Source organism: Ceratotherium simum, chromosome 1 (assembly GCF_057802395.1).
Source record: "Ceratotherium simum simum isolate JZ-2026a chromosome 1, ASM5780239v1, whole genome shotgun sequence".
Lineage (NCBI taxonomy): Eukaryota > Metazoa > Chordata > Mammalia > Perissodactyla > Rhinocerotidae > Ceratotherium > Ceratotherium simum.
In genome coordinates this window covers 16044314-16063581 of record NC_141900.1, presented here as the reverse complement: position 1 = coordinate 16063581, position 19268 = coordinate 16044314, and the positions used below count along the sequence as shown (strand labels likewise).

Here is a 19268-nt window from a genome sequence, read left to right as displayed (position 1 = left end):
GGACAATCCAGCTTCCCTGTGAATTAGCTCCTGGAAAAATCTTGGGTCGATAATCACTATTTCCCTATTAACACTTAGATATCCAAGTTGGTAATCCACCAGGAGAATGCAAACCATGAATCAGAAATACATACCAAATTTAAAAGTCTAATAATGCTCATTCTGGATTAGCTTACACTGTGGACAGAACTACACTGGCAGAAAAGAATCAAAATCAAATGAAAGGTTTTCGTTTTAAGAATTCTCTTCTAGGGCCGGCCCCGTGGCTTAGCAGTTAAGTGTGCCTGCTCCGCTGCTGGCGGCCCAGGTTCAGATCCCGGGCACGCACTGACGCACCGCTTCTCCGGCCATGCTGAGGCCGCATCCCACATACAGCAACTAGACGGATGTGCAGCTATGACATACAACAATCTACTAGGGCTTTGGGGGGAAAATAAATAAATAAATAAAATCTTTAAAAAAAAAAAATTCTCTTCTATAAACAATGGCCCACTGAACTGACTTTTCTATTCCATCAGATCTATTTATTTTTTTATGGACCTATGAACAGAAACATGTCAGAGAGAAAAGCGACCAAAAAGTGAGGCTGCTATGAGAAGAAACTGCTGATTATGAAGGTCATCAGATTTTCTGTGATACACAGGCTGGGCGGCCACAGCGAGCACCTCTGGGGGGCCTCCGTCCACAGCTGTTATTTGTGCTCTAGTGATTGCCAGGCAGCAGGGACGACCAAGTGACCAGCAATGACTGGGATGAAGGCAGGCTGTGGAGCACAACTCGGAGGAAAAAGCATACTTCTGCACAAATAACAACTCCAACATACACTGTTTCAAGTAGTGCATCTGACTGAAACAAGCTTTCCAAAACAAATGACTCATCAGAAGGAATTATGGTAATTGCTGCAGATTACCAAAGGTTTATTTGGAATGACACAGCACTGGAAACATAACTGTTACAGATGGTGTGGATACAGCATACATCTCCTATCTTATTTTAGGACAATCTGTGAAGATGAGTTGCATAAATATAAAGAGGTGGAAAGATGTAGGAGCTTTTTTAAAGAGAGTTCTTTTGGGGTGAATTTACAGGCCCCATCATCTAGCCAATCTCAGAAAGGCAGACGTTGAGACTACTTAGCTGCTCAGCCCGACTAGCCTACCTCCAGCCTCAGCAGCTGGACATCTAGATAATCCGGTCCTGCTTTCTCCAAAGGGGCGGCTGTTTAGACATGCTATTTGTCATCGTATCCTGAAAAATGCACATTATAAACACAGATACTGTTGACTGTTTTGGCAATGGGATGGCTGGTTTTGCTCTGAGGCAAAACTGCAACTGTAATGCCAGACAGAAGAAGAGCAATGCATGTATCAATGACACTCAGAGGCCACGAGCTACAATGGGAAGGAAAGAAAGCAACTATGTATATGTAACTGTGTGCATACACATAGATCCAGAAGTGATGGGAACTAGCTTGTGTCATTGTGTGTCCATATATATAGAGAGAGGTGTGTTGGAAAAGGACATTGAAAACTTTTGCAGCAGTGTAGTTTTAAACACAGTAAACTTGAAAGGGGGAGAGAGAGAGAGAGCACGTGCTCACACCTGTGCAGGGGAATAAGATCATCTCGTACTACAGGATAATTTAACACAGCTTCTGCAGGACAGCCGCTCACTACCATACACTTGGTGCAGAGAAATTCAGGTTCCGGTCTGGAGAAAGCTACTTTAGGATTGGTGGGAGGGGTCAAGGACAAGAGTGTCCACAGCTTGGACAAAGCACAAACAAACCTGTTATCCATAATGTGGGAACCAGTGAGGATTTTTTCCTGAATTTACTTTTTTTCTCTTACATTTTTTTACACACATGCTCCACTGATATACCCTTGCAAGCTTTGTCTGGCATCAGTCTGTAAATCATTAAGAGTGTAACAGCAAAAGTGAACTCCTCAGGCTTTCATGAAGGTTTAAAAACCCAGTACCAGGCTCTTTCTACAAGACTTTGGCCCTAATCCAGGCGTCGGGTGAAGTTCTCTGGAAAGAGGCCTTTGTAGCTGGCAAGGTCTCTGTACTGAAGCCAGTCTGACTCCTTCACTCCTACCAGCCAGCCTGCATCCTGCAAGACAAAGAGAGGGCTTTCAAGGTCCAATAAACTACTGAAAAAATCTGCACTTCCAACAACTTATAAAATAATTTGCTTAGTGTTGTGGTCCTGCACCAAGACGTCACATTACACATAAACCGGTGTGCTGAGATCAGTGGGAAGCCTCATCCCAAACAAATGGTTAATTAAAAATAAATAAACAGGGCTGGCCCCATGGCATAGTGGTTGAGTTCGATGCGCTCTGCTTCAGTGGCCTGGATTCGCGGATCCCAGGCATGGACCTACATCACTCATCAGCCATGCTGTGGTGGCGTCCCACACGCAAAATGGAGGAAGACTGGCACAGATGTTAGTTCAAGGCTAATCTTCCTCAAGCAAAAAAAGAGGAAGATTGGCAACAGATGTTAGTTCAGGGCAAATCTTCTTCACCAAATAAATAAATAAATAATAAACATTTTAAATTATTTATTTTCTGCATAAAGTATAGTTAACTGAAAGTTAATATTAATATTATAATTTCATATAAAGTACAGTTAATTGATGCTAACTGTATTATGACATGAGTTCTTAAGGAAGGGAAAAGGATTAGAATTACAGCCAGTGCAAAGAGCGAAACACCAGGTGAAAACGTATCATGCACAAGAACATTCCCTGTCCTGTGGGTCATAGTGAAAAAAAGGCTTGAGGACCCCTGGGTTAGAATACAGTGCTGACCAGGCCATGGCAGGTCTTGTATTTCATCCTGAACCACTTGCTTATAAGAAAGAACTCTGTGCCCCAGCTCATATCATTTAACCCAAATAAACCACACATACAGGGCTTATCAAATAATAACAGCTAGATATGTGTCACCTGATATTCCTGTTGTGTTTGTTGTTGCTGTTATAATAACTAATTTTTCAAGTTTATATAAACTACAAAGCAGTTTGTTGTCATGACACTCTCGTTGGAAACATTCATATTTTTTTATAAATTATCCCTCATAAACATTTGTCTATCATATAGGCATGCCATCATAAAAATGAAGACATTTAGCCATGAAAAGGTTAAAGAACCCATCTGCATATGGTCTTACAGAATGGGCGATGACATGCAAAACTGAGAAACGGAGGCTGCTGCCTGTCCTTGGCCTCCTGAGGATAAGCAGAGGCTACTAGAAAAAAGCTGAGTTGAAGGAATAACATTAGACATACAGACTGTATGAAGCAAAACGAGTGGGAAATGATTATCTTTATTATGTTAACCAATACGCGAAAGAGATCCCACTTAAGAAGAAAGATGGCCAGATGTGATCTGAACCAATCCCCAATAGAGCTCAAGTACATCAGATAAAATAAGGTCTCAAAAATTAAATGAAGAAGCTGAATACATTCCCTTTTGATATAATCTGAGACTATAAATTGACACTGCTATATAGATAAGAAATATAAGCATTTAGACAGGCCAATTTTGAAGGCAAAAAAAAAAAACCACTGAGAAAAAAAATGACTCAATAAAATAACTGATAATATCCTAGCTGATGAGGAAAAGTGTCCTCTTTAAAATTATGATGTTATGATGTGAAGGACAAAGCTATACTTAAAGTAAAAGATGATAACTAAATATTTTCTAAACCTCCAGTAAGTATATCAAAGGCCATATTTTCCCCACCAGTGTCTATATTTGACTTTATTTACAGTGAGTGAGAAAGCTAATAGAGCCAAGTAGAGTCATGCGTTTTAAAACAGTCTCAATAAAGACAAAAAGTACAAGACTGGCACAAACCCATATCAAGATATATTCCAATACATATATCTGAAATCCAACTTATAAAGTGAAGACTAATAGCCAATATCAATCAGTAGCTGAGGAAAATATGGAAAATTAAATTTTAATTGCTTCAAATAGGCAGTAGACTAAGGATTTCCAGGTTGAGTAATGGCAAAATAGCTTGTATCAGACAAACGCTTCTGCACAGAACAATTATAAACACTAGAATAACTATATATTTATATTTATATATATATACACACACACACATATGTATACATATATGCAACTATTGCTATATAGAAATGACTGTTATAAGATATAAGTTTATATAGTGGTGTTGTTATAAATAATGGGGTGGTACATATACAACAACTATTTGAAGGCACTATGACCAACAGCAGGCAGGAACTGGGGGATATTTAACCCTTGAAAGTAGGTAACTGCAACAGGTGAGACTGATGCTGATACACCTCCCCCCCTGAGGATTACCCTCAGTCTGTGTGATGCAAGGCACTCAGAAGATAGAGTTAAGAGCTGCCAGAGCAGCTGTACTTTTACAGGAGATATCTTGAAAAGGAGAGAGCTACAGACAGGGGTCCTCAAATATGCAGAGAAACTTTCCTGAAATCCTGAGCTGCCCCTCAAGCTGTGAATGCATAAGGTGTACCCCAAGGAGCCTGGAGGAAAGCAACAGCGGGAAGACAGAAAAAGCTGAGTATAAATTTAAGCTCTGCCAAAGGAGAAGAGGCAGAGTTGAGTTTGAACCCCACAAAGTTAGGGGGCTTGATAAACCCTTCAGGATTTCTATTGAAATCCCAGAAGGGGCCATGTCTCAGAGGTAGAGACAATGTCCCAGGACTAAGGATTTATCCTAAGAGTAAAGGCAAAATTGAAACAGACCCACATTAACAAAGTGTAGAACAAACTTCCATGAATTCAAAGTAATTATCCAGTAACTTAAATATCTGCTAGAAGAAAAAGAAATAACCTTCAGAGATAGAAAACAGATCTAGACTCACTACAATGTATTATCTACTGTGTCCAGAATCAATTAAAAAACTTACCAGGCATGAGAAAAAAATAGGAAAATATGACCCAAAGATCAAAAGCAATCAATAGAAACGTGCCCTGAGATGGCCCAGCTTCTGGAATTTGTGGCAAGAAATTTAAAGCAGCTATTATAAATACGTTCAAGTACTTAAATTGAAAGATGGTAATAATGAAAGAAGAGGTGGGAAATCTCAGCAAAGAAATGGAAACTATATAAAAGAGCAACATGGAAACTACAGAACTGTGTACATGCGATATCTGAAACAAAAAATTCACTGAATAAGCTTAACAATAAATTCAAAGTAGCTGAAGAAAGGCTCGCTGTACCGAAGACAGATTAACAGAAATTATCCAACCTGAGTACCAAAAAGAAAGAAATACTGAACAAAAAAGAACAGTGTTAGACAACAAGTCCAACATATGCATAATTGGAGACAGAGAAAAAGAAGAGAAAGAGAAAAAAATTTAAGAATAATAGCTGAAAGTCTTCCAAATGCAGTGAAAAATATCAGGATACAAGTCTAAGGAGCTCAGTGAACCCCAAGCATGAAAACTACAAAATAACAACACCTAAGCACATTACAGTTGAACCAATGGAAACCAAAGATACAGAGAAATTCTTAAAAAACAGTCGGGAAAAAGTCACGTTGTATACTGAGAAACAACCTTAAACAAATGACAGCTGAGTTCTAATATCAACAGTAGAGACCAGAAAACAAAGGAACAACATCATTAAAGAGTTGAAACAAAAAACAGTCAACTCAGAATTCTTTCTCTAGTGAAAATATCTTTAAAAATGAAGATAAATAAAGACATCTTCAGATAAACAAAAGCTGAGAGGATTTATTGCCAGCAGATCAGCACTACAGGACTTGGTAAAGGAAGTTGTTCAGGCAGAAAGGAAGTGAGATCAGCTGGAAACTCAGATCTGTAGGAACATATAAGAGCACTGGAAACGGTCAGCATGTCGGTAAATACGAAAGACTAGCTTTTTTCCTCTTAATTTCTTTAAAAGATAACTATGGTCAATGCAAAAACTATAAGTTTATATTTTATAAGTACATGTTTTATATATTTTATAAGTTTAGAATGGGGTTTTAATGATTTTGAGATACATAGACACTTTGCCTGATGTTGGCAATTTATGCTTGGTCAATTTCTTCTTGAAGACTATTTCTAAGGTTTTAACAATTTTATTAATCCTTTCAAAGAACTAACTTTTGGCTTTATTAATTTTCTCTATTGTGAGTCTTGCATTCATTTGTGAATTTATGTTTATTATTTCCTTCCTTCTATGTACTTTGTATTTAATTTGATCTCTTTTTATCTCCTTAGGCTAAAAAATTACAAATCAATGATTACTATGAAATATTTTTTAAACTTACACTGTGATTTATTTGATCTATGGATTATTTAGAAGAGTATTTTTTAAATTTTTAAATTTTTTAAAGATATACTATTATTATTATTATTAATTTCTAATTTAATTTTATTGTGGTATAGACTCTTTCGTTTGTTTGAACCAGCACCTAATCTATCTTGGTAAGTGTACTATCAAGAGAAAGAACAAAATGCAGGACATGTAAGCCTTAAACTCATAAGTAGTGATGTTATTATCTGGGGGAAGGGCTCATAAATCTCTTTGAGAATGTTATGGAAGTTATAGCTCTTCTCTCCAGAAAAATATGTTAACAGACACATTTAAATATTTTGCATGCCATTTCAGGAGTTCACAAATTTATGAACAAGAACAAAATGGAGTTCTCAGTTTCTTAACATCAGACTACTATGCTCAAAGGTGATTGTTTTTAGAGAACCTTTTAAAGTTGAGGTATCATTTAAAACACTGTGTAATGCAGAGATTGTTATGTGTACAGGTCAGTGAGTTTTGACAAATGCATACACACGTGTAACCCACACGCCTACCAAGGTATAAAACATTTCCATCCCCAGAAAGCCCCCTCGTGTTCTTTCCTGGTCCCCTCCACACACCCAGAAGAAACTACTCTTGAATGGACTTTTAATACACATGGATAGTCTGCATTTCCTCAAGGCTGGTGTTTCAGAGACAACATCCCTAGAAAGTGGGTATATAATAAGAAATGGTCATCTATTTGTATAAAAAAGAAACAATATAGCAGCATCTCAAGAGGTGTCCTAAAAACCTACAGTTAGTGATGTGCTGTGATCATAAGCCCTCAGAGCTGCCTTGAAGCATCTCCGAAAATGAAAATGTCTTCAGGGAGTCACTGTGTCCAAATGACCCTCAGGAAAAACCAATACAGCCTGCAGCACCTTCCAATCTCATCCTCTACCTGGTCAGCTTCCGAATCCGAGGGGACCACCAGCACCACGTCACCCCTTTGTAAGGTGAGTTCATCAGAATTTGCTGCCTCGAAATCATGCAGTGTTTCCACCTGCAAAAGATTGTAAAATAAAGGATTAATTTAGAAAGAAAAGGAGACATAAAGTCAGTCTCACAGATTATCAGCAGGCACTCTGAGAAGCATCTCCAAAGACGAAGCTATGTATCACATCCCAAGGAAAGAAAAAGCCTCTGAAGACAGAAAGAAAATCCTATTCTGTTTACTTAAAACATCTAATTCTTTAGACTGATATGAGGCCATTTGGATGTATATTTACTAATGCAAGGCCTTCTGCAAGAGCTGAAATATAGTGCATTAATTTAATTTTAATTAGTCACATTTTTGTTACAGATTTGCATTTTATTATCGCTGATGCTTTATTACTCTGTTTTTTTAACCTGAACTAAAAATGTGTAGTTTTTAGTGAACACTGTTTTTTTAAGTGGAAATAAAAATATGCAGCAGAAAGCTCCTCTAACCCCCGCGTCTGTCTAATAATTAATAATTGGGAAAACCATCACTTGCATGTTATATGGGAATTACTATTTAATTAAACCCTGTGATCAATTTCTTTATAAATAAACTTCCTTCCCTATCCTACTCTTTAAACCATGCCAATCTGTTTCTTTTCTTTCCTCTTTTTCTTTTTTTAATTGAAATATATTTGACATAACATTGTGTAAATTCAAAGTGTACATGTTAATTTGATACACATATATTGTAACATGATAGCCACTGTAGTGATAAATAGCACCTCTATCACGTTACATAATTATCGTTTCTTTTGAGTGGTTGGAATAATTAAGTTCTAGTCTCTTAGCAAGTTTGACGATTATAATACAATACCATTGTCTATATTCACCTGCTGTGCTTTAGGTCTCTAGGGCGTATTTACTACTCGTTGCAAGCCTGTACCCTTAAACAACACCTGTCCTATCTCCCCACCCTTCCTTCCTTTTGAAAGATTTCTTTAAAACTTGATTATAGAAAATTTAAAAAAAAAAGCAGAGAGAAGAGTATAATCAACCCCCACGGACTCATCACCCAGCTTGAATTACTATTTAAGCTACGGCCAGTTTATTTCTCCCATGTCCCTCTCCTCAACCTCACCCCAGAGATTAAACAATTGGCTTTTGAAATGTGTATTTTGCATATAGCACCATAAAATGTCAGAGCTGGAAATGACTATCTTATCCCCAAATTCACTTTTCTGAAAAGAAAACTGAAGCCCGGAGAGAGGGGTTCAGTGACGCTGCTCAGCTCACACTGCAGCTGGTGAGGGAAGCGGGGACGGGCCTGCCGGGCCTGGCGCGCACGCTGCCTCCGTAGCTTCCTGTGCCGTACTTAAAACCAACACAGCACACACGTGCCCTCACTAGCCATGTGCCTAATTTTTTCTCCACATCAATTCATTCATGAGTCTATTATACCCGCTCTGTCCCCATTTGAGGTGGCAAGATAGCAGCTACTTTCTAATGAGCAGAGAGAGAGAGAAAAAAAAATAATGAGTGTTGCTATTCAATTCCACCCCCACAAACACACATAAATTTAATACTTTTTAAAAGAAAAAGAGCTGAATTTTGAAATGTAAAATCAAATATGGAACTTAAAATTCCAACCATATTCTATTAGGTAGGGTTATCTGCCTTCAACCCTCGGCTTAAGCCAGTGTTTTCAGGTATTTACTGGGGTTTTTGGTAAGGATCTTCTAGTTTCTGAAGGCTCTAAGTAGCCATTTGATGGCTTTTCTGAGCAAAATCTTCTTCCCATTAATGTGGCCTCTTTTTTCCTCCTTTTCATAGAAGCCCATTAATATATTTACTCACTCACTTTTCAAGTATTTATTGGTTCCCTACTCTGGGTCATGCACTGTAACAAGGTGCCAGAGTTGACTGAATGGTTCGTGTTTCTCACCCTCTGGAGGCGTGTAATCTAGCCAGCGAGCAGAGGAGCGCATGGGTGCTTTCAAAGCTCTGGTCTGAGCCCAGGGCTGCAGGGACTCACAGGGCTCTACAGGGAGCATGCGAGGGCTCCCAGGTGGAAACAGTCCACCCATTCACTACCAAGGGGCATACCATTCACCCTGTGGCGAACTTTCTTTAATTCTGGTTTGTTAAAACATGGAAAGACATTACTGTAGTTCTTGCTTGTCCAGCAGCCCAAAAATCCTACCATGTCACAACATGATGTTGGGATGAAGGCGAGAGCAGTACAGAGAAAGAATATATATTGCAAAAAGCAAAAGTAAAAATTGGAAACCCACAGGTTCAAGCAAAAGGGCCTCAAAGCAAAGGAAGGACAAATGGCCACCAGATTAAAACAAATAAAAACTGCAAAGACCTTGTAGAGAAAGCCGGGAGGCACTTCCTGAGAGGCCTCACTTGCAGATGGAGCAGAGGGCGCCAGCTGGGAGTCCTCGCCCGCCTTCTGCTCCGCGCTCAGCTCTGGCGTGGAGGCCGGAAGAGCAGCACCATCGGTGGCCTCCTTGGGCTCTGCACCTAGGGTTATTTCGTGCTCTCCCTCCCCCTCATTGTTGGAGGCGGGCTGTATGACGACAGAAGGGATGACCTTCTCCTGGAGGAAGAAAAACATGGTGGTGCCGAGCAGGCCTGGGAGACAAGACTTCTGTGTTCTCCAGGGGCTGTCTCTACCCCTGCCCCACCCTCCTTGGCTCCCACTTTCCCCACTTCCCTCATTCAACTAAATGCCTGTGGTTCCCTAAACCTTTCTGGCCTTTGGGCCTTCCACCTTGCAGGACCTTCCTCCTGACAGGCCTCCTTTCTCTCTCTCCTGAAACACAAACCCTCACTGGGATTAATTTCCGCATCCCTCAACAATCATGCAGTTTGGTAAGAGTGAGGTCTCTGTGGAAACTGAGAAGAGGGAGAGGAGACTGAAGGGAGGGAGGGTGTTCAGGACAGGGTAGGGGAGAGTCCTGAACGGGAATGCAGCAGGATTCCAAGAGTGTCCCATTCCTGCCCCACTGAATAGTAACACTCACTTGAAGCTGACATTTAACCTCCCCTGCTTGCTTTTCTTTCTGAGTCCCATGGGCCTCCAGAATAGCCTGAAACCACATTGTTGGCAAAGATCTGGCCCGTGTCTGGAGACAATCTCCCTGTCCTTTGCTTGTGGATTCTCATTAGAGCCCACACTGCAGTTACAGCCTGAGGGGTTACAATCCCCACCAACCACGCCAAGTACTCTATTGTCTGGGGGGGAAGCAGAACCAAAGGATGAAGACCTCCCTTCTATGTTTTAACAAAGACGAGCAAGGAGGGGAGTTTCACCAGCATAATGGAAGTCTGGAGATGTTTACTGCCTTTCAGATCAAGTTCTACATTCCCCCAGATATCAGTGGACATAAGCACTTCCATTCTTGTTTGGAGAAAATAATACACTCTTTCAACAAGTATAACACTACATACAAAAATAATCCTGACGTTGTGACAAGAAAATGTCATGAAAAAATGGAATATACTTTTGAGTTATTTCTTCAAACACCAATATAATCTGCTTTCTTTCTAGTGGGATGAAAGGGATAATTCAGTTTCAAGCTTTGAGTAACCCTGGAGAGATTTTTGGAAATTTATTATGAGTAAAATAAACAGGAAAATAGAAAGCATACATTAAGCCCAGTCTTCACTGTGACCTTCCAGAATACAGAAGAACCAAACATGGGGCTTAGAAGAGCTGTCCTTGCTTTGGCACTTGGATTTGAGTCTCCCACGTCATGGAATATATGGACTTGTTGCCTTTGAACGCTTCTCTGAAGAAGTGAGGAGCTGGGGCTAAGTCCAACTTCACGTATGTATTTAATGACCCATTTTTCTTTTGAAGGTGCAACATTGGGATGGGCTTTTGGTGAAAGGAGCCTTAAGATGGGGTGAATTTGGGGCACTCTAATAATAACCACTACAAAATAGTAATAATAATAATATGATTTAACTTCTAATACTGGGTTCTGACCATGTGCCTGGCACAGGGCTCAGCACTTTATGGCCATTTTCTCTTAATCCATACAACAACCCTATTATTCTATCATCTTCTCTTTCTCCTCCCTCCATGCTCATCCTTTTCATCGTCTGTGCTTCATTCCTTTTCTCCATCACTTTATTGCAGTTTCCTTTTCCCCTATCTGTGCTTAAGTGCAGTCCACCATAGCACTGGGGGCTTGTGTGGATCCCCCCAACACTGATATTGAGGGAATGCTGCAACCACTGTTTCTAAGGATTTTTTTTTTTTTGGTGGAGTGGAATGCCACAAAATGGCTACAAACCTATTCCACATTCAAAAGAGTTATCATCATTAACCAATGGACAGTGCATTCTATCTGGCGCCATCTTCCTAGAACCTCCACTTCACTAGGACACTTACCTGAGGCGCTGCTGCTTCTATTTCTTCTGGTGGAGACCTGTCGCTATCCACGACTTCTGTGGCTTCAGTATCAATCCTGGCCTCCTCTAAACTCGCTCCCTCCCCCGCAGGAAGAGCTGCCTTCTCTGTCTCTGCTTCCTCCACCGGGGCCCCCTCGGTCACCGAGGTTCCAACAGTCACATCAGCATCAGTTCCAGGTACGATCTATAAACCAGAAACCAAACAGGCCGTGTCTGTATCTCCATGGGCCTCAGTACGAGTCAGACCCAGCCCTTTCATTTCTCTCCTGTCTGCTGAGGCTCCTCAGATTTCAAAGCTTTCTTTGTAATGTACTGAAGCCCGGCATTCAGGTACAGCAGGGTCTTACCACCTGTTCATCAAAACTCTGACTTCTGTTCTTCCTGGGCATCCAACAAGGTTACATCCCTCAGTTTTCCTTGCAGTTAGGTGTATCCAGGGGAATTTGAATGGAAGTGACATATGCCACTCCTGAGACATGGCTTTTAAGGTGTGGGTGGCCCCTCCACAAGCTATTTCTATTTTTGTTGGCTGAAAGCAGAAGATAGCAAGGCCCTAGAGGACATCTCAGTCACCAAATGGAAGGGGCCTGACCCCAATATGTGGGTCATGGAAGAAAGCCACATATGAAAAGCATCCTCATTATGCAAAGTCAGAATTTTAAAAAATTGCATTTCAGTATAAACTTTAAAATCTTCATGGGGAGGGTCCCAGAAGCTAAATCACATTCATGGAAAAAAAAATTAGGAAGCTTTCTCAACGAGACTTCTTGAAAATGAAGGGAAAATCATTTTTGTTATCAAATATGCATTATAATCAAAAATCAAATCAGATTTGGGGTCCTTTACTTAGAGAAGCAAAACAAAAAAAAAAATGAGACTTTTGTTTCTAAAGTTGGGACACAGTCAAAAGAAGAGATTTAAGTAATATTTAAAACTTGCAACAATGAAATAAAGAAAGCTGCGATCAGAAGTTTTAGTTTTGAACAAATTGGTTATGGAGTCCAAATCTTTAACAAGACTCGAGCGTCAGCTTTGCAGACCTGATTTGAGAGGTTTAAATCAGAAAGACTGAGGGAAGAGGGAGAATATTTGATTGATTTTATTTAATATACCCAGGACACATGTCTGAAAAAATGGAACTTGCTATCTGATGTGACTGGCATTAGCAATTTCTTTTCTTTATTGAATAAACTCCACCCAGTTTGTCATATTAAATTAGGAAAGCTCTAACGACGCAGATATTAACTGTCAAACCCAGAATACTAAAAAGGGGCATGGAGAGCGCCCGCAGAGTGGGCACCAGAAACGGGAGATTGATAGTATGTGCCATACACCTACAGTCATAGCAAGGCATTTTTAAAAATGTTTCTTCTGTGGCCAGCCTGGCTGCATAGTGGTTAAGTTCCCATGCTCTGCTTCAGCAGCCTGGGGTTCGCGGGTTCGGAACCCTGGGCACAGACCTACACACCACTCATTAAGCCATGCTGTGGTGGCGTCCCACACACAAAATAGAGGAAGATTGGCATAGAGGTGTTAGCTCAGGGCCACAGAGGTGTTAGCTCAGGGCCACTCTTCCTCAGCAAAAAAAAACAAAAAAAAAAAACTTTCTTCTGACTCAAATTTATTTTTATTTATAAAAATAAACTATTGGAGAATACATTTTTCTGCCACATATTTTATTAAAGAAAAATAATGTTAACAGTTATATTATTTGTTATATGGCCACGTATTACTCATATTCTTAGAAATTGATTTCCTTCTCCTATGAAAATCTCTTATTTTGAGAATTTGGCTCTCCAAAGTGTGCAATGATCCACAACGTAGTCAATAGCCATTACATAGTATTTGTTTCTTTCTTCTACCCTGACGTTAAAGTATGTGGGTTCAGAAATATTTTTACATGAATTGTAACATACTTATTTAAAGTGAATTTATAAATGTTGATAATCATTGAAGTGCAGTAACAGGTACATGGGGATTCATATTTTGGTGAATGACTGAAAATTCCCATAATAAAAAGTTTATTTGAAATTTTAGGAGAATTGCATCTCTAGTTTTAAATAAACACTGCTCTTTTTATGTATTTGTTGCCACTGTCAAGAGAGTAACAATCAGAACATAAATTAGGAAAGCATCTTAATTCCAAGAACAATGAAACAACTGCTGGTAGCTTTACTGTTGGAGAAATCAACAAGGTTTCTCCAGGATCCTAAGGACATAGCAAAGTTTCCTCCACATCAGAAACTATACATAAATGCAATGAGCATACAATGGACTTAACGGACTCAAATATAGAAAGCAAGTTGTGTTGTCATAATCCTAAATCATTTAATGCTTTCCATCTGTCTGGAAAATCACACCCATGACGTGAACATCCCACTGGTTTCAACAACTCCACACCAGATGGACTCTATATACATGCAGACAGTATGGACACATAGAGCAATATATACCACCACATGCACACATGCATATTGTTACACATCAAAAAGCAGCCGTTGCATTATTTCACAGGCTACTCCCCACAGTGATTATACATAAATCCTTCTCTACATATACAGTTCAAGCACATACTATTAGTAGTTGACTTTTACTATTAACTGAATTGATACATCTCCAGAAGAGAATGTATTTCTGTGAAGCACTGATGGTGTTGCCGAAGGTAATTTTTTAAACTCTCTCCATACAAATTGAATGTTAATAATGAGTCCCTGATTTATCTCTAGTGCTCTATATACCTATCAATTTGACTGTATCATATTTTACTATTGCAAGATATACATGTTATCACATTTCCTTTGCTAAATAATTTAAACAGGCATCACTGGCTGGACCTGATTTAGACCTACCTGACAGTGTGGCTGCTGTGACGCCCGCCACCAGTAGGTGGAGGCCAAGGGCTCGATCTGTCCCTGCTCTGACATTTGCTGAATTCGCAGGAGCAAATACCCTGGCTTCAGCACATCAGCAATTTACCTGATCTCTGTCACAAACAATGGGATGGAGCATGTAGAAAATTGTTGATAACAATGATGGCAAACAAAAGTGACCAAAATATTGAAATTAACAGTGCTGGTAGAGGCAAGGTGCCAAGGAAACAGGCACTTTGCTGAGAGAAAAAGCCAAACAATTTGAATGACTTAGAAAAGGGAAGAAATGAACACTCCTCCATTCTCCTGAGTCCATCAGTAATGAATTCCTATTTCTCTAGCCAAAATAGCACTTTGATTTTACAGAGCTTAATAACAACGCAGAAACAGAGAAGGATTGTCAGTTACCTGTATTCTCTCACATCTGTCTGCCTTTGGCACTGCTCTGAAAATCAAGGATTCCCCAATCCTCCCTTTATGTCTGGAATATGTTCCACATTTTCAGCTTTTACCAAAACAGTTCCAATGCATATTTACTGACTGCAGTAATAGACCAACATAAAAATGGAAAACAGGAATCCATTTGCTCAGATTAGGTGTTAGTTCTAGATAAAATCAAAGAAAGATTGACAAGATTTTCAAAGATAGAGTTATCCTTCTTTTTATTATTATTTTTATGCATCCCAATTTGGTAGCTATTTGTAGCTTTAAAAAAGAAAAGCATTTTCTAGACTCTAGTTACTACTGTAGATGTCACACCTGCTAGGAAAAACCAAAACGATAACTGACTGCTATTTGTTCTCTTTTTTTTAACTGTTAACCAGGGAAACCAGATGACTGAAACTACAGAAAGTATTTCAAGCTTTTGATATTCAACATTATTAAATTTTTCTCTTCACTCCAAATGTTAAGAGAAACACCACTGTCCTATCTTATGCCAAAACTGTACTTTCTAAATGTCCACCCATGGATGAATGGACAAAGAAAATATGCGTGTGTGTGTGTGTGTGTATACACACACACACACACACACACATATAGAAAAATATATAATGGAATATTGTTCAGCCATAAAAGGAAGAAAATCTTGTCATTTCTGACAACATGGATGGACCTTAAAGGCATTATGCTAAATGAAATAAGTCAGACAGAGAAAGAAAAATACTGTATGATCTCACTTGTATGTGAAATCTAAAAAGCAAAAACAAAAAAACCCCAGCTCATACATACAGAGAACAGACTGGTGGTTGCCAGAGATGGGGTTGCGGGGGGTGGGAGAAATGGGTGAAGATGGTCAAAAGGTACAAACTGCCAGTTACAAAATAATAAGTTATGGGGATGTAATGTATGGTGACTATAGTTAATAATACCGTATTACATATTTGAAAATTACTAAGAGAGTAGATCTTAAAAGTTCTCATCACAAGAAAAAAAATTTTTGTAACTGTGTAAGGTGACGGACGTTAACTAGACTCACTGTGATCATTTCGCAATGTATACAAATATCGAATCATGTTGTACACCTGAAACTCATATAATGTTATATGTCAATTACATCTCAATTAAAAAAAATACAAAACAAAACAAAAACTGTACTATCTGTTGGCCAAATATATTTACGGTGGAAAACATCTAAGGCAAAGAGAAACTAAAAAAAAAGCTCTCCCTGCCCTTGGGCACATGTTGATTACTGTCTCCACAAGGTCCCCGAGGCACAAGCACCATGACTGTTGTCAATTTGTGCATTAATCAAATGGAAATCACAAGGGTCAGCACAGACCTTCTATGAGATGGCGAGCCGTGGCTACCGCTTCACCACACTGTGCGCATCTCCCTGCTTCCTTACTGTCTGCCTGAGAAGTCTCCATGGGGAAAGCAATAAGGTTACGGCATTCACGTCTGAGTCCTTTCACACACCTAATTGCATTAGCAAAATATTCTGGAAGTAAATGCAATGAATGCAGTGCAATAACGGCCTCAGTATCCTGCAGAGTAGGAAAACACAACTGGGTGACAGAAACTAGCCAGTCCCTGTAGGAGACTGTGTTGTGAACACAGGTCAACAAGGACTGAGACCTCAGACTAGCAAAAGTAGTGACAGGCTGCAGGAGAATTTGTAATCTCTGAGCTTTGTGTAATTTATTGATTTATTTTATTTATTCATTGTTCGCTTTCTTGGCAATATTAGCTCTGAATAATGCCTGAAAAGCAGATTGCCACTCGTGTAACTAGTCTGAATGAGGACAGCTGAAAGAATGCCCTAGCATGAAATTCCATACTTATCTGTATGGTAAGTTCTTTTAACTCAAAATAAGTATTTTTCTGATTAAAAAATAATGGATACAATAGGTTTAAAAATAATAAAAGAAATAACTTATGGTAACATTTTGATGTCTTTATTTTTATTCATTTTCTATGCATACAGGGGCTTTATTTATGTTTATTTGTTTTACGATACATGGATCACTTTTCTTAGAAAAATTCTATCAATGGCTATTGCTTTTTTTATTTAACAATTTATTTAACAGTTCTCCTACCACTGAACCTTACCTAGTTGGTTTACAGTTTTTAAATGTTATAAATAACACTGTGAGAAATATCTTGGTTTGTAACCATATTCACCACAATTATTTAGGCTGTATATTTACATGATTTAAATACTAAACCCTGCTCCCTTTATTTCTGATGTCTTTATTGAGGATTTTGGGGCTTTTGCCCAACATTTTATTATGAAAAAGCTCAACATGAACATCCAGGTACCCACTACCTAGGACTTTCAATTGACATGTTGCTACATTTGCTTTATCATATGTCTTCCTAACTATCCATATTGATTTTTTGCCACTGACGAGTGGCGTACGTCTGTGCCTGGGAACCAAACCCAGGCCGCCAAAGTGGAACACGCCACACTTCATCACTAGGCCACTGTGGCTGGCCCTATCGATATTGATTTTGATTCATCTTTCACTCAATCACAATATATCTTCTGAAGAGATTTTTCAGGCATTCAAAGGGGATGCTACAGCCCTTATATATTTGGTAATGTCTTTCTGCTGCTTTCATACATGACCAACTACTGTCTTGGTAGTTCAGCAAACACATTGCTACAATGTGTTTTTTTTTGTGTTCACATTCTATGTTTCTAACAGCTTCTGACCTTTAGCATGAGGGAGGACAAGTCTTAGGACTGCCTAATTGTTGTTCTTTTGTCGTGCATTTTTTCCCCCAATCTACATGGCTGCAGAACTTTTTGGTAAACTTTGAATTTAAAATTTTAAAAGAATACAGCTAGAGGCTAGTCTCTCATTGAGTTTGCCTTTTGGTGACTTCTTATGATCTGCATGCAGGAATTCCTTCAACTGGGAACACTTCAGCTCAGGCGTGTTTTCTTCTGTTAAATTGGCTACTACTGCTCTATGCTATTCTTCACAGTCTCTTTGGGAACAGCAATCATCCATGACTTGTGTCTTCAGTCTTTGGCCACCATATCAATCTCCTCCGATTGTCCTTTTCCTCTTCATGTTGGGAGGACTCTTCCAGTTTGTCCTCACATCACGAAATCAATTCTCTACACTGTTGCTTCTGGCCTTGCCCACTTCTTATGCAAATTTTAATTCTAATACTACATTTCCTCCCCTTAAAATCTCTTCTTACATCAGTAAGCTTCTTTCTCATCTACCTCATAAGCAGCTCTCTCTTCATCCCAATGTGGTTGCCTTATCATCTCATCTTTCATTTTTTGCTTGACATATTCAAGGACATCTTAAATTTTACTGACAACAAAAGACAAATTTTTCCTTTGTGCTTTTGTTAAATTTTTTTTGTTCACTGAAAAAAATTTAAACTCTGTAACTATTTTGCAATTGTTTCCTTCTTTTGTGTTGCTCTATCTATAGGCCCTATGCTGTTTTTAAAATATGCTCATTTACTTAGTTATCTAAAACTAAGAGAAATCTCTCTAGGTCTAATGTTCCCAATGGACATGGAAACATTTTCTTTGTTCCATTTTACTCTCCCTCTAGGAACTCTTAGTTGTCCTTTTCAGAATAGGGGCTGGGGAGGGATTCCTCATGTGTCTACACATAACCATCTGCCTTGAAGCCCCAAACGCATGTGTCAAAGGATGTACTGGTGTGAGAGTGGCAGCAGGCCCAAGATGACCTGGATGCTCCAGAAAGGAGCGCCCATCCTCATGGGGGCTACATGCCAGTCATCTTCTATCTGGGGTGGGGTGGATGAGACTCTCATATACTTTTCTCTCTATGCCAGGCTCAGTTATTATACTTTAAGGACCTATTTATGCCTTGGTCTGTGGAAAATTCTCCTGGTCTTGGCTAATATTTCTAGAACACAGTACCACTGACGCTTTGACCTTCTTTGCATATTTAAGTGTAAAGAGCACTAAAATGAAAAAAAAACCAGTAATAGTGAATCTGATATGATTTTTTTGTGATTTATTTTTTAATATTTTAAGTTTTCTCATACCATCTTCAACTTATGTGCTCCTGGGATGCATTTCATCTAAAATACTCCTGGGGTAAATGACATAAATGATAACTAAAGAATGTAAGATATATATTTTTAATTTTAGCCAAATGCTGTTCTTCCATGGCTAAACGACATTTTATACCAGAGTCAGAGAGGAGCCATCTTCCTGACATTTGCTCTTGGCAGGGATGCTTAGCTGAAAGATCACTGACTTCTCAGTTTACCAATTTACCCCAAACATGGA

General features: G+C 39.1%; 1 protein-coding gene across 4 annotated transcripts in view; it reads right to left on the bottom strand.

Annotated features, from left to right (window-relative positions):
* Positions 1 to 884: 884 nt before the first annotated feature.
* AMPH (amphiphysin) overlaps positions 885 to 19268 on the bottom strand; it is a 248500-nt gene continuing 230116 nt past the window's right edge. For 3 of the 4 annotated variants that reach the window (XM_087436054.1, XM_087435903.1, XM_087435953.1), the window contains 4 exons: positions 11647 to 11850; positions 9610 to 9843; positions 7219 to 7320; positions 885 to 2113 (listed from right to left, as the gene is read on the bottom strand). In XM_087436054.1, coding sequence (XP_087292180.1) covers positions 2006 to 2113; positions 7219 to 7320; positions 9610 to 9843; positions 11647 to 11850 — 648 coding nt within the window. In that variant the 3' untranslated portion in view covers positions 885 to 2005. The remainder of the gene's footprint in view (positions 2114 to 7218; positions 7321 to 9609; positions 9844 to 11646; positions 11851 to 19268) is intronic. The other variant, XM_087436005.1, reaches the window with a different exon arrangement.